General features: G+C 45.9%; 1 protein-coding gene across 2 annotated transcripts in view; it reads right to left on the reverse strand.

The window, feature by feature from the left end:
* Positions 1-3,859: 3,859 nt before the first annotated feature.
* LHCGR (luteinizing hormone/choriogonadotropin receptor) overlaps positions 3,860-15,345 on the reverse strand; it is a 230,749-nt gene continuing 219,263 nt past the window's right edge. For both annotated transcript variants that reach the window (XM_040351597.1, XM_040351598.1), the window contains 2 exons: positions 9,976-10,056; positions 3,860-5,095 (listed from right to left, as the gene is read on the reverse strand). In XM_040351597.1, coding sequence (XP_040207531.1) covers positions 3,964-5,095; positions 9,976-10,056 — 1,213 coding nt within the window. In that variant the 3' untranslated portion in view covers positions 3,860-3,963. The remainder of the gene's footprint in view (positions 5,096-9,975; positions 10,057-15,345) is intronic.

Here is a 15,345-nt window from a genome sequence, read left to right on the forward strand (position 1 = left end):
CGGCGCAGGCTGTCGTATCTTAGCTAGGTTTAAGTGTATCTCAGTTTGAGAATACACTTAAACATATGACGGCTTAGATTCCGAGTTACGACGGCGTATCTACTGATACTCCGGCGTAACTCTTTGCTCATTCAGCCAAAAAACACTTTTGGCTAGATTCACAAAGGGGGAGGCAGAGCTGTAACTAGAACCTTCAGGGCCTAGTGCAAGAAACCATGAGGCCCTTCCTTCTGAGCTATGGGCCCTTCCATCCAAGCCTGGGGCCTTTCCCCCTTATCCAGGTTTACTTCTATTGTGGGACCCTTTCATTTACTTTTCTGCAACGTTGGTGAAATTTTTAGTTCAGGTCATGTTTTTTTTTCATCTGTTGTAGTGCATTGGCAGTTTGTTTATTGTCATTGTCATTAAACAATCACAGATCATACAATGAAATTCAGGTGTAGCTCTATAAAGAATGGGCTGTCTTGAATGAAACACATGGTTAAGCAGAACTAAACTCTATCTGAGCACCACAAACTGAAAACGCCATTTAATTTATTTTTAATATTAATTCAGAATTTACTTCCTGGAATCCATTGGCCCCTTAGCTCAGGCATGCAGGCAGGAGGGTGTGTTTAGCTGAGAGAGCCACTCCTCCAAAAATGCCGCCCATGAGGACTCCTGGGATGTATGACATCATTTTGGCCTAGGCTAGAAACCAGGAAGCAACTTAAATCTGAAACTATAATACAACTTCCTATCTATTTACTAATGTTAGCAGCATAAGGATTAAAAACAATTGTTGATTGAGAAAGTTTAGTTCTGCTTTAACACACACTGGGGCAGATTCAGGTAGGGAGCGCGTAACTCTGTGCGGGCGTAGCGTATCCTATTTACGCTACGCCTCCGCAACTTTGACAGGCAAGTGCATTATTCACAAAGCACTTGCTCCGTTAGTTGCGGCGGCGTAGCGTAAATTGGCCGGCTTAAGCCCACCTAATTCAAATGTGTAAGATGTGGGCGTGTTTTATGTAAAATCATCGTGACCCCACGTAAATGACGCTTTTTACGAACGGCGCATGCGCCGTCCGTGAAAGTATCCCAGTGCGCATGCTCCAAATTAACCCGCAAAAAGCCAATGCTTTCGACGTGAACGTGAATTACGTCCAGCCCTATTCGCGAACGACTTATGCAAACGACATAATCGACGGAAAATTCGACGCTGGCCCGACGTCCATACTTAACATTGGCTGCGCCTCATATAGCAGGGGAAACTTTACGCCGGAAAAAGCCTTACGTAAACGGCGTATCTGTACTGCGACGGCCAGGCGAACGTTCGTGAATAGGCGTATCTAGCTGATTTACATATTCTAGGTGTAACTCAGCGCACACGCCCCTAGCGGCCAGCGTAAATATGCAGTTAAGATACGCCGGTCGTATCTTAGCAATATTTAAGCGTATCTCAGCTTGAGAATACGCTTAAATATACGACGGCGGGGATTCGGACTTACGACGGCGTATCTACTGATACGCCCGTCGTAAGTCTACCTGAATCTGCCCCACTGTGTGTTAACATATGTGCATTGACACACCTCACCAGAATGCTTAAAGAACATCTCAACCCATCAATTTAACGTTACATTCCTGACACATAACTGTTGCATTTGCTGTTGCTCTCAACCAAACTGTCAAACCATCAAATAACTGGTTTATAAATGATTACATGTGCAGCATCATGGCAGTTGACTATTAAACAGAGGCTAAGGCTGCATTCACACCTGAGCGTAGCGTTTTGCGGTGTATTTTACCGCAATTTGCCGCGACAAAACGCAGCGTTTTTTTTACCATGATTTTTTACAGGTCTAGGGTCACCAATGTAAAACGCCCAAACGCCCAAATTCGAGCGACAAAAAAGGGTCCAGAACTTGTTTGGGCTTCAGGCGTTCGGCGTCAGGCGTTTTGTAGTGGAGATGTGAACCATCTCCATAGAGAATAATGTATTTTTTCCCCTCTAGCGTTTTGAGGCGTCGCGCTTCAGGCGACAAAGCGCTCATGTGTGAATGCAGCCTAAGACCCCTTTCCCACTGGGTCGCTTTGCAGGTGCTTTAACCCTAAAAATAGCGCCTGCAAAGTGACCTGAAACAGCCGCTTCTGTCTCTTCAGTGTGAAAGCCCTGAGGTGCGCTAGCAGGACGCTCCTGCCCATTGAAATCAATGGGGGCACCGTGGCTATACCGCCCGCAAAGCGCCTCTGCAGCGGTACTTTGCGGTGGTTTTTAACTCTTTCTCGGCCGCAAGCGGGGGGTAAAACCGTCCCGCTACCGACTGAATAGCAGCGGGAAATTGAGGGTAAAGCTCAAAATGGCGCTTTACCCTCAATTTTGCGGCGCTATTCGGTCGCTTGCGGGGCGGTTTCACCCCGCGCTAGCGGCTGACCCTGCCCCAATGTGAAAGGGGCCTTAGTTGGGAGCTTACTTGGCTAAAACAAGATAGGAGGGTTTAGTTTTGCTTTATGTGTGAATGGGCCTTAGCCAGGGGCGTACCTAGAGCATTTGGCACCCAGGCCGGATCCAATATCTGGCACCCCCCCCCTTTTAAATGTAAAAATACCCCACTGTGCCCCCTGCATACCTCTGCACCCTTCAATATATTTTTGTTACTACTGTGTACCCCTCTCCACAACTGCACCTCTGGACCACTTTACATTGCACAGCACCCTGCATCACTGGACCCCTTTACATTACACAGCACCCTGCACCTCTGGACCTCTTTACATTACACAGCCCCCTGCATCACTGGACCCCTTTAAAATTACACAGCCCCCTGCATCACTGGACCCCTTTAAAATTACACAGTACCCTGCATCACTGGACCCCTTTAAAATTACACAGCACCCTGCATCACTGGACCCCTTTACATCTCACAGTCCCCCTTCACCTCTGGACCCTTTTACATTACACAGCACCCTGCACCTCTGGGCCCCTTTACATTACACAACACCCTGCGCCTCTTTATATTACACAGCCCCTGCACCACTGGCCCCCTTTACATCACATAGCCCCGGCACCTCTGGACCCCTTTACATTACACAGCACCCTGCATCACTGGACCCCTTTACATTACACAGCACCCTGCATCACTGGACCCCTTTACATTACACAGCACCCTGCATCACTGGACCCCTTTTACATCTCATAGCACCCTGCATCTCTGGACCCTTTTACATTGCACAGCACCCTGCATCACTGCACCCCTTTTACATTACACAGCCACCTGCACCTCTGCACCCCTTTACATCACATAGCCCCCTGCACCTCTGGACCCTTTTACACTACACAGCCCTCTGCACCCCTTTACATTACACAGCACCCTGCATCACTGGACCCCTTTACATTACACAGCACCCTGCATCACTGGACCCCTTTACATCTCATAGCACCCTGCATCTCTGGACCCTTTTACATTGCACAGCACCCTGCATCACTGCACCCCTTTTACATTACACAGCCGCCTGCACCTCTGCACCCCTTTACATCACATAGCCCCCTGCACCTCTGGACCCTTTTACACTACACAGCCCTCTGCACCCCTTTACATTACACAGCACCCTGCATCACTGCACCCCTTTTACATTACACAGCCACCTGCACCTCTGCTGCCCCCCCCCACATGTCAGCTCATTTTAATCGGGATGGTGTCACCCCTCTAGCAGGTGTCACCCGGGGCGGACCGCACCCCCTGCACCCCCCTAGGAACGCCTCTGGCCTTAGCTGTCAAACTTTTTATTTTTTGGGGGAAGTTTCAGCATTTTCCATTCATCAGCCATCTTGTCTCTTTCAAAATTTTCATACAAAAAAAAAATACAGCAATTAAAACAGAAGTTTTGTAACAGAGCTTCATATATACATCAATTGGATTTACATATTTACAAGACCTCTATAAGGAATACGTTGTGCAGCTTTCAATGTGACTAACAAGTCAACACTTAACTGCCTATACATGCTGGTTTGTCATTTACATTCAAGTACTGGCAATCAAAAGTCGTAAGATGAAGGTCGGCCCGGGAAGACTTCTTTGGTCCAGTGTATAGGCTGTCTGTTTTACAGTTGGAGGTGTAGGCAGTAAAGTTGTTGACCCTGTAGAGTTCCGCCTGAGCCTTGCAACATCCGAACTTGCTCATAAGGAGAAAAAAATCCCTTCGAAAGGCCTTGGTGAAAATGGCATAAAGAAACGGGTTTGCACAGGAGTTCACGGGATAAAACAAAACGAGCAAAATTTTGGAATTGGTCACAGTAATGAGGGGAACTTTGAAGGCCGCGGAAATGGCAAAGAAGGCTATGGGTGCCATGCATGTAAAGTCAGTGAAGATGAGTACTGCCATTTTTTTGGCTATTTTTGTGTCTTTATTTGTTGGCGTTAGTTCCGGATTTTGCACAGCAATGTAGATTTTGATGTAACAGGCACAAATAATGATAAAGGCCAAGACATTAAGCACCAAAATTAATATAATATACGATTGAGAAAGAGGTGTCTCTATATCCATCGGTAAGCAAATGCTGACCTTGATGTAATTGCTGACCCCAACGAGTGGTAACAGGGCGATCAGCAAAGAAAAAATCCAGCCTCCCAGCATAATTATGATGGCGTGGCGCAGCCGCAGCTTTCGGTCTAGTTGCATTGCATAGGTTATGGTGTGCCATCTCTCCAGGGTGATCACAGTCAACGTATAGACTGACAGCTCACTGGAGAACACTGTGAAGAATCCCGCCGCACTGCATCCACTTCCTGTTTGCCAATCAATAGCGTGGTTATAATACTGATTTTTGGTCTTGGAGTCCACTGCTGCGATCAGAAGTAAGTAAATCCCCATGCAGAAGTCTGCAAAGGACAAGTTGCACATTAGGAACCGGGGAACTGTAAGTTTATAATGGCTTGTCAGAAGGACTAACAGAACCACAGCATTGCCTGCGATGGCAAGTATACTAATGAACCAGATCAATACTCGAAGAAAGTCATATCCCATGATGTCTTCACAAGGGTTGAATGCGTCGGGCTCTGGAGTGCATCTCAGTGTTCTAGGATGACATAGATATTCATAATCTGGGGCCGAGTCAATGCTGCAAGAAAAGGTACACTCCATAAAGCTTTTAGATTAAATAATTACTGTATATTCTCAACAATCTAAAATTTAGCATTGCAAATTCTTGTGACAGTACAGTAAAACCTTGGATTGCGAGCATAATTTGTTCCAGAAGTATGCTTGTAATCCAAAGCACTTGTATATCAAGGCATATCAAGGCAAATTTTCCCATAAGAAATAATGGAAACTCAAATGATTTGTTCCACCATTTATTCATAGGTCCTTCAGTTTATAGTCCATTAACAAAGATTATAGTAATGTGATCGCTTGTGTAACCATAAAATGTCCCTCCACAAATGGAAGCCTCCCCAAGGGGATTGGAAGCAAAATCAGCAGAAGCTCCAGAGTATAAAAGAGATGAGAGGTGCCTCTAAGGCCTGGTACACACGATAGGATTAATCCGCGGATACGGTCCGCCGGACCGTATCCGCGGATAAATCCTCTGAGGATTTTTATCCGATGGAGTGTACACACCATCGGATTAAAATCCGCGCCGAATTCCCATCGCGGTGACGTGTCGCGCCGTCGCCGCGATGATGACGCGGCGACGTGCGCGACGCTGTCATATAAGGATATCCACGCATGCATCGAATCATTACGACGCATGCGAGGGATGGGTTCGGACGGATCGATCCGGTGAGTCTGTACAGACCACCGGATCGATCCGCTGGAGCCGATTCCAGCAGATAGATTTGTTAGCATGTCTACAAATTTTTATCTGCTGGAAATCGGAAATATCCGCGGATAAATATCCGCTGGAACGTACACACCAGCGGATCTATCCGCTGAAACCGATCCGCTGAGATTTTTCAGCGGATGGATCCTCTCGTGTGTATGGGGCCTCAGTGTAGCAATATGTTGCTAAATGTTGTACCTTCATTAAAGGGAACCATATTGCTACACTAAGGCTGTGTACACACGACCGGTCCAAACCGATGAAAACGGACTGAAGTTCAGTTTTATCGGTCCAAACCGACCGGGTGTATGGGCCCATCGGTCTGTTGTCCTTCGGTCCAAAATTAGAGAACTTGCTTTAAAATCGGACCGATGGACGGCCGACCATCGGTCCAAACCGATGGTTAGTACACAAAATTATCGGTTCAAAACCCGCGCATGCTCAGAATCAAGTCGACGCATGCTTGGAAGCATTGAACTTCGTTTTATTCAGCATGTCGTGTGTTTGACGTCACTGCGTTCTGACCCGATCGGTTTTTGGAACGATGGTGTGTAGGCACATCAGACCATCAGGCCACTCATCGGTTGGGAACGACCGTGTGTACAAGGCCTGAGGCCTCGTACACACGACCAGTCCTAACCAATGAAAACGGACTGAAGTTCAGTTTCATCGGTCCAAACCGACCGTGTGTACGGCCCATCGGTCTGTTGTCCCTCGGACAAAAATTAGAGAACTTGCTTTAAAAATCGGACCAATGGACGGCTGACCATCGGTCCAAACCGATAGTTAGTACACAAAAGCATCGGTTCAAAACGTACGCATGCTCAGAATCAAGTCGACGCATGCTTGGAAGCATTGAACTTTGTTTTTTTTCAGCACGTCGTGTGTTTTACGTCACCGCGTTCTGACACGATCATTTTTTGAACTGATGGTGTGTACGCACATCAGACCATCAGTCTGCTTCAGCGGTGAACCGATGAAAACGGTCCGTTGGACCATTCTCATCGGATGGATTGGTCGTGTGTATGCGGCCTAAGGCTCCATTCACATTGTAACGCCGCGTACGCGGCGTATTTTGCCGCGATTAGTTTACTTTTTTTTTTCACAAAGAATTTACATTGATGTCTATGGCCGAACGCCAATGCCGCCTGCAAAAAAGGGTCCGGGACTTTTTTTCAGGCGGCAGGTGTACAGCGTTTATGAGATGTGAACCATCTCATAGACATCAATGGAAATTCTCCCCTCCAGCGGCACGGGCGTCGCGTTTCAAGCGTTTTGTCGCCTAGGTGTGAATGCAGCCTAAGAGCCACCTCTCTTGTCTTTTATACTCAGCTGTGACATGACGCTACTTGTATATCAAGACCTCACTTATATATTAAGTCAAAACAAAATGTGCTTGTCTTGAAAAATGCTCTCAAACCAAGGTACTCTCAAACCAAGGTTTTACTGTTTGCATTTGCTGTTGTATTTTTCTTTAGCATACAATTTTGTAATTTTTTTTTCTATAATATATTTTTTTTATTATTTTTATTGTAGTAATTCAATTTAGGTACAAAACAGAGCCTATTGGGCATACCCAGGCTCGTACGTACAACAGCAAACATAACTAAAACAAAACGCAAACAATAAAACAAAAATCCCCACCCCCTCCCCGGTATGCTCGGACCACCTATGACAGGGATATGCAATTAGCGGACCTCCAGCTGTTGCCAAAGTTTTGCTATGCCTCATGGGACTTGTAGTTTGGCAACAGCTGGAGGTCCGCTAATTGCATATCCCTGACCTATGCCATGCTAAATACAGATGTTAGTCCAGTTAAACTTCAGAATTTAGTCCACTAGAAAGATAGTCCTTCCCACAGACTCTAGTCACCCAGGAAATTCTTAACAGGCGTAGCAAGAATTCAAACTTCCATTAACTAAGGATGATTGAATTAATGAACCGAATATTTACTAGTCATCTAAAGAGTCTACATTCATAGATGGGGAACCTTGTCAATATTTAAAAAAAAATTAATGGGAAAAAAGGCACTAAATATTTTTATCGGAATGGCACTCGCTTTAAGAGAAACCCTTTGCTGAAGTCCACCACAAAACTGAAACACTTCCGGGAGATCAACAATCCTGGTAGATCTGGTTTTCCAGTAGAGTTCTCTTGAATGGAGTGCTTTTCTGATGGCGTGCGCCCACAGAATAGGTAATCATTCGGCCCCTTCTTTGCAGGGATTCCTGTTTTTTTTATTTTATAGTGACCGTGCCCGATCTTCACTCTGTCCTCTCCGCCAATTTTTCTTTAACCCCCTGCTTAAATTGGTTGCCAAGGTACTCACCTGCTCTGCGAATCCAGCACCGTCTTTCTGAGATCAGCTTCTCTTCTGTCCCTCTTGGTCCTGCGCTGCCATCTTCTTCGGTAAAGTCTACGGAAAGCTGCTGACTCTTCCCATTTCAGTTGGGAGCTCCTTGATGACAAGCTGCTAGGCCCTTCCCCCTCCTCATTTCTCAATGAAAGGCTAAGCTTCCTGGGATATGTGACGTACATAACTTAGGAGGCACAATGGTCAAAGTCATTTACCTAGGCCAGGGGTCTCCAAACTTTCCAAAAAAAAGGCCAGTTTACTGTCCTTCAGACCTTGAGGGGGCCAGACTTTGGCCAGTGAGAGTAGAAAATTCCCCAGCATCAATGGAAGTAAACCATGCCCCAACATTGGTGTCAGTGAGAGTAATAGTGTCCCATATTAATATCGGGGGAAGGAATAGTGCCCCATCATTGGTGTCAGTGAGAGTAATAGTGTCCCATAATTAATACCGGGGAAAGGAATAGTGCCCCAACATTGGTGTCAGTGAGAGTAATAGTGTCCCATATTAATATCGGGGAAGGAATAGTGCCCCAATATTGGTGTCAGTAAGAGTAATAGTGTCCCATAATTAATACCGGGGAAAGGAATAGTGCCCCAACATTGGTGTCAGTGAGAGTAATAGTGTCCCATATTAATATCGGGGAAGGAATAGTGCCCCAACATTGGTGTCAGTAAGAGTAATAGTGTCCCATAATTAATACCGGGGAAAGGAATAGTGCCCCAACATTGGTGTCACTGGGGAGAATAGTTCCCTGACAGTGCCCCAATGGCTGCATAAAGGCAAGCAAAGGACCAATGGCTGGAAGGAAGGCAAGTTGTAATGGAGGGTGAAGATCTCCTTTAAGATATCTCTGGACATAGGTGTGCGCAGTCTATTGCATTAGGGTGTGCACCGCAAATCTCAAACACACATTTCTGCTCACGATGTTCATTTGGAAAGGGAAGGGGATGGTCAATTACATAATTACCGACCCCCTTCCCCCATTCATCCTAAAACATCCTTGCAGAAACAGCTGGCGGGAGAGGAGGGAAGCTGGTAGCACTGCAGGGGGAAGTATGGGGAATCTGTGCTGTAAAGGGAGATTAGGGTGTGCCTGGGTACACCTGGCACACCCTGTGCGCACACCTATGTCTCTGGATCTGGAATGAGAAAGCCCAGTATACTGCCCTTGCCCTTGTTAACAGCTCCTTCAGATGGGAGTGCTTTTCTGGTAGTGTTGGCAGTGGGATCTGTAATTATTCAGTCCCTTCTTTTGCAAGTACAGTGTAAATTTGGATTACGAGCATAATCCGTTCCAGGAGAATTCTCGTAATCCAAAGCGCTCGCATATCAAAGAAAGTTTCCCCATAGAAGTCAATAGAAACTAAAATAATTTGTTCCACATTGACTTCAATGGCATGGAATACCGCATGTGGCCAGAGATGGGGGCCCTGGAGAGCCTCGGAAACACCCGGAAAGGCCAGAGGACAGCTTTAACTGATCTCAAAAACACCCGGGAGCGGAGTATTTCTGAACGGCTCTGCTAGGCTCCGGCGCCCCCCGCACTTCAGGCCAGATGCGGTACTGCACACCCATTAGCTTGGAGTCTGCCTGTTTAACAGTTGCTCGTCTTTCAAAATGCTCGTTAACCGCGTTACTCGTAAATCAAGGTTCCACTGTATGCCTGTTTTTCTTATATATAGTGACAGTATCATTTTAGGATACATCTGAGTCTAATAAGCAGGCTCGGTACTGTCTCTGCCCTTTTTGACTGCTCATGAAGCATGGGTATCTAGATGAGTCACATCTCTTTATTGTTGTTGATCATGACTTACTAATACCTACCTTGTGTCATTGGCTAGCTTCCGAGAAGTCATATCACATTGGCTTGTCAGGTTTCCAAAATAGTATAGAGGAGAATTTAACCTTAGAAAAAAAAGTTTTTTTTTTATTAATATTTAATCTGCGTGGGGACTTTACAGCATAAAAGGAATACAGTCGAATAAAAAAGTGAATAATCAAATTCCAAATAAATTTTCCCAGAGAACTAAGGAAGAAATCTCACTGGTTGCTATAGGCAACAAAATAATAAAGAGACATCGGCCCAGATCCACAAAGAAGTTACGTTGGCGTATCTATTGATACGCCGCGTAACTTCTAGGATGCTCGGGCGTATCTTTGTTTTGTATCCACAAAACAAGATACGCCTGAAGCTGGGCTAGATCCGACTGGCGTACGTCTTAGTACGCCGTCGGATCTAAGGTGCATATTTATGCTGGCCGCTAGGTGGCGCTTCTGTTGATTTCCGCGTAGAGTATGCAAATTAGCTAGATACACCAATCCACAAACGTAGGTCTGCCCGGCGCATTTTTTTACGTTGTTTACGTAAGTCTTTTTTCTGCGTAACGTTACCCCTGCTCTATGAGGCGTACGCAATGTTAAATATGGATGTCGGGCCAGCGTAAAATTTTCTGTCGTTTACGTTGTTTGCGTAAAACGTTCGCGAATAGGGCTTTGCGTAAATTACGTTCACGTCGTCTAGGCATTGAGCGGGCGTAATTTAATTTGAAGATTCGACGTGATACTGAGCATGCGCTTGTGGGGTCAAGCTTATTTTACATAAAACACGCCCCCCCTGTTCCTCATTTGATTTAGGCGCGCTTACGCCGGCAGATTTACGCTACGCCGCCGTAACTTTAGGGGCAAGTGCTTTATGAATACAGCACTTGCCTCTCAAAGTTGCGGCGGCGTAGCGTTACTACGATACGCTACGCCCATGTAAAGATACGCCTATCTACGTGGATCTGGCCCATCATATGATTTCAAATTGTAATTTAATCATTAAAAAAACACAAAATTTAAAAGCACTCCCATCACCCCAGTACACCCCAGTTATGTTTGCAAAAGTACACAATCTTAAAGCTTGACATGTTTTTTTTATTCCACACAATCTCAATCATACATTATATTGTCAAAAGTATTGGGATGCCTTCAGGGATGGACTGGCCATTGGGACTACAGGGAGTTTCCCGGTGGGCCGATGGCTCAGTGGGCCGGCTTCAGTGACAGCGGCCTGGGAGTTTCTCACTTCTGCCTAATCTTGTCCCATAAGGGGGGGGCACCAAACTGATTCTTTGCCCCGGGTGAAATAATGTCTAGCTTCCACACTGGTACTGCCTATAAGAGTACCAGTACCAGCCGTTCTACTCTAATAAAGAGTGGCTAGTGGCTAGTGAAGGGGGAGAGGGTGCGGGTGGCCAGGGGGGGGGGTGGTGTGGGAGTTGTCCGGCCGCCATGGGAGAGATCTGTCAAAGTGGGCCAGTCTGGATGAAGTCCAGGGCCAAATTTTTGTCCCAGTCCAGCCCTGGATGCCTTGGCATTCCAGCCTTACTCCTTAGGGTTCAATATTGAGTTGGCTCACCCTTTGCAGCTATAAGGCCCCGTACACACGACAGAGTTTCTCGGCAGAATTCACCGAGAAACTCGGTCAAAACCCGGATTCTGCCGAGAAACTCTGTCGTCTGTACAGTTTTGGCTCGATGGAGCCGCCGAGGAGCTCGACGAGAAAATAGAGAACATGTTCTCTATTTTCTCGTTGTTCTATGGGAGAAGGCGTCCCGCCGAGCTCCTCGGCGGCTTCATCCCAGAACTCGACGAGGAACTCGACGTGCCAAGCACGTCGAGTTCCTCGGCCGTGTGTACGGGGCCTAACAGCTTTAACTCTTCTGGGAAGGCCGTCCACAAGGTTTAGGAATGTTTGACTATTTCTCCAGAAGTGCATTTGTGAGGTCAGGCACTCATGTTGGACGAGAAGGCCTGGCTCACAGTCTCCGCTCTAATTCATCCCAAATGTGTTCTATCGGGTTGAGGTCAGGACTGTGCAGGCCAGTCAAGTTCCTCCACCTCAAACTCGGCCCCACCCCCTCTCCCTCCTCATTTGCTCATTGACTTTGACAGCAGCAGGGGCCAATGGCGCTGGAAAAAGTGGGAGCCTGTGTCTCAGCCAATCAGGAGGGAGATGGTCAAAAATCATTTGGTGGAGGTGGGATTATGACGTGGGGTTGTTTTTGAGGGTTGGGTTTGGCCCCTTAGTTCCAGGGAAGGAATATCTTAAGGCGTCAGAATATCAAGACATTTTGGACAATTTCATGCTCCCAACTTTGTTGGAACAGGAAGGGGCCATCACCAACCAGTATTGCTGTGTTGTCTGGCAGGGGACTGACACTAAATCGAAATAGCCCAAGGCAATTCTGACAGTTCTCTCCTAAATGTAAAAATCATCCTTCTTTTGCTAGAAAATTACTCAGAACCCTCAAACATTATATTTTTAACGGACACCCTAGGGAATAAAATCATGGTTATTGCAATTTTTTTTATATCACACGGTATTTGCGCAGTAATTCTTAAAACTTGTTTTTTTTTTGGGGGGACGGGACACTTTCATAAATTTAAAAACAAAACACAATTTTTTGTATAATGTGAAAGATGATGTTACACAGAGTAAATAGATATTCAACATGTCACACTTTTGCGCACGCTAGTGGAATGGCACCAAACTTTGGTACTTAAAGGTCTCTGGGCTGGATTCAGAAACGAGATACAACGGCGTATCTCCGGATACGCCGTCGTATCTCTGAGTTGTGGCGCCGTATCTATGCGCCTGATTCATAGAATCAGTTACGCATAGATTTCCCTAAGATCCGACTGGCGTAAGTGTCTTACACCGTCGTATCTTAGGCTGCATATTTGCGCTGGCCGCTAGGTGGCGCTTCCGTATAGTTACGCGAGGAATATGCTAATTAGCTATTTATGCCGATTCAGAAACGTACGTCCGGCCGGCGCATTGTTTTATGTCGTTTACGTTAGGCTTTTTCCGGCGTAAAGTTACCCCTGCTATATGGGGCGTAGCTAATGTTAAGTATGGACGTCGTTTCCGCGCCGAGTTTTGAAATGTTTACGTCGTTCGCGTAAGTCGTTCGCGAATAGGGCTGTAAGTAAGTTACGTTCACGTCTAAAGCAATGACGACTTGCGGCGTAATTTCGAGCATGCACACTGGGATTTTTTCACTAACGGCGCATGCGCCGTTCACAAAAAACGTAAAATACGCGGGGTCATCTTAAATTTCAATAAAACACGCCCACAACATCCCCATTTGAATTAGGCGGGCTTACGCCGCCACACATACGTTACGCCGCCGTAACTTAGGGTGCAAATTCTTTCTGAATACGGAACTTGCGCCCAAATTTACGGCGGCGTAACGTATCTGAGATACGTTACGCCCGCAGAAAGATCCGCTCATCTTTCTGAAGCCAGCCCTCTATATCCAATTGTTTACAGGTTATCAGTTTAGAGTTACAGAGGAGTTCTAATGATTGCAGCGATACCTCACGTGTGGTTTGAATGTTGTTTACATATGTGGGCACGACCTACGACTTTTTTTCCCCCTCTGCGTTTTTTATTTTTTGCGCCATAAACAAAAAAAGGGCGACCATTTTGAAAAAAATATATATTTTTTACTTTCTGCTATAATACATATCCAGAAAAAAGCAAAAACAAATTTCTTCATCAATTTAGGCCAATATGTATTCTGCTATATATAAAAAAAAAACGTAATATGCGTATATTGATTGGTTCACACAAATGTTATAGCTTCTACAAATTAGGGGATATATTTAGGGACTTTTTATTGTTTTTACTGGTAATGGTGGCGATCTGTGATTTTTAGCGGGACTGCGACATTGCATCAGACAAATCTGACCCCAAGTGACACTTTTTGGGGACCAGTGACATTATTAAAGTGATCAGTGCTAAAAAATGAATATAAATGACTCTGACAGGGAAGGGGTTAACACTAGGGGGTGATCAAGGGGTTAACTCTGTGGGGGATGGGTATGCTGGGACAACACAGAGATCACTGTTCCTTATCACTAGGAACAGCAGAATAAGGCATGGTTTACAGAAAAATCTGGGGTCTACATCCAGTGGTGACCCATCCATTTGGGGCGCCGCCCCCCCTATACATGTGTCTGGTGCCTAATCTACATGCAGGGCACCGGACGCATGGATTTCAATGAGGCTCTAATTGGCTTCAAAAAAGGGTGAGCTCGGAGCGCAGAGCACGGCACCCTGAGCCCACCCAGTTGTGTCACAATAGCAAATTAATTAAAGTCTTCCTGATTCTCCACCCGGCCAATCAGGAAGTGGGTCCTGAGACCCATCAACCGATTGGGCAAGAGGAGAAGCGATCCTATTGGCCACTGAGGAGGAGGAAACCCAGGTTGAAGCCGCCTTACAGAGGAAGCGTTGCCCGCGACCTAAATGGGGAAAGTGCGGGGGGGGTTGCCTGTGACACGACTGACCGACTGGGGGGGGCCCCCAAAAAAATATACCACCAGCCGTCACTGCCCACATCTCTCCTCTTTTGATAAGCCTATAATTAAAAATAAAATAAAAATGATCTCCGCTGTGTTTACATTTGTCGGTGCCAGTGACGTCGCTTCCGGCCTCCAAGGGTCATAGAGATGACCGGGGACCATTTGGTCCACAGCCAGCTCTATGGTAAACTGTTGCCTCTTGTGGATTCATTCACATGGTTGAGGCCGGAGAAAGACTGGAGGGCAAAGGAGGGGGTGGGGGTATGTCCCCTCCTGCCGCCTGTAAAAGCAATTAAGAGGCTAAACAGCTACTATGATGGCTTTTACATGAGAGGGAATCATCCATATGACGCCACTTCAAGTCCCCGACGTCATATGACGTCAACCCGGAGGAAGTGATGAATATACCTAAAATGATCTACCTAATCTGAAAATCACACAATTTAAAACTCCAGGAAACTCTGATTCCTGAATTGGACAAATCATTATGAATACATTTTAAAAATGATTGAAATCCTCGGATTCACCTGGCGGCCAAACCAAATCACGTCTGTAGCGGTATGCCTGGAATTCGGCTCTAAATGTGTTTTTGATGTTCAGCAATTAGTTACAATATGTGGAAAAAATTCAAATACAAAGTATTATTTAAGTAATTTGGAATTAATGAATTATCAGCTCGTAACAGATTGGTAAAGCCGCCATTTATTTTATCACTGCAATTATCACATTGTTGGTAATAATCTTATTATGTATTTGTCTGGGAAAGCTTACATCGCACTGGAGCTGCATTGGCTGAGTTGGCTTCTAGTTTTAATCCATTATTTATGCATTTCTGGATTG

The sequence above is a fragment of the Rana temporaria genome, chromosome 4 (assembly GCF_905171775.1).
Source record: "Rana temporaria chromosome 4, aRanTem1.1, whole genome shotgun sequence".
Classification (NCBI taxonomy): Eukaryota; Metazoa; Chordata; class Amphibia; order Anura; family Ranidae; genus Rana; species Rana temporaria.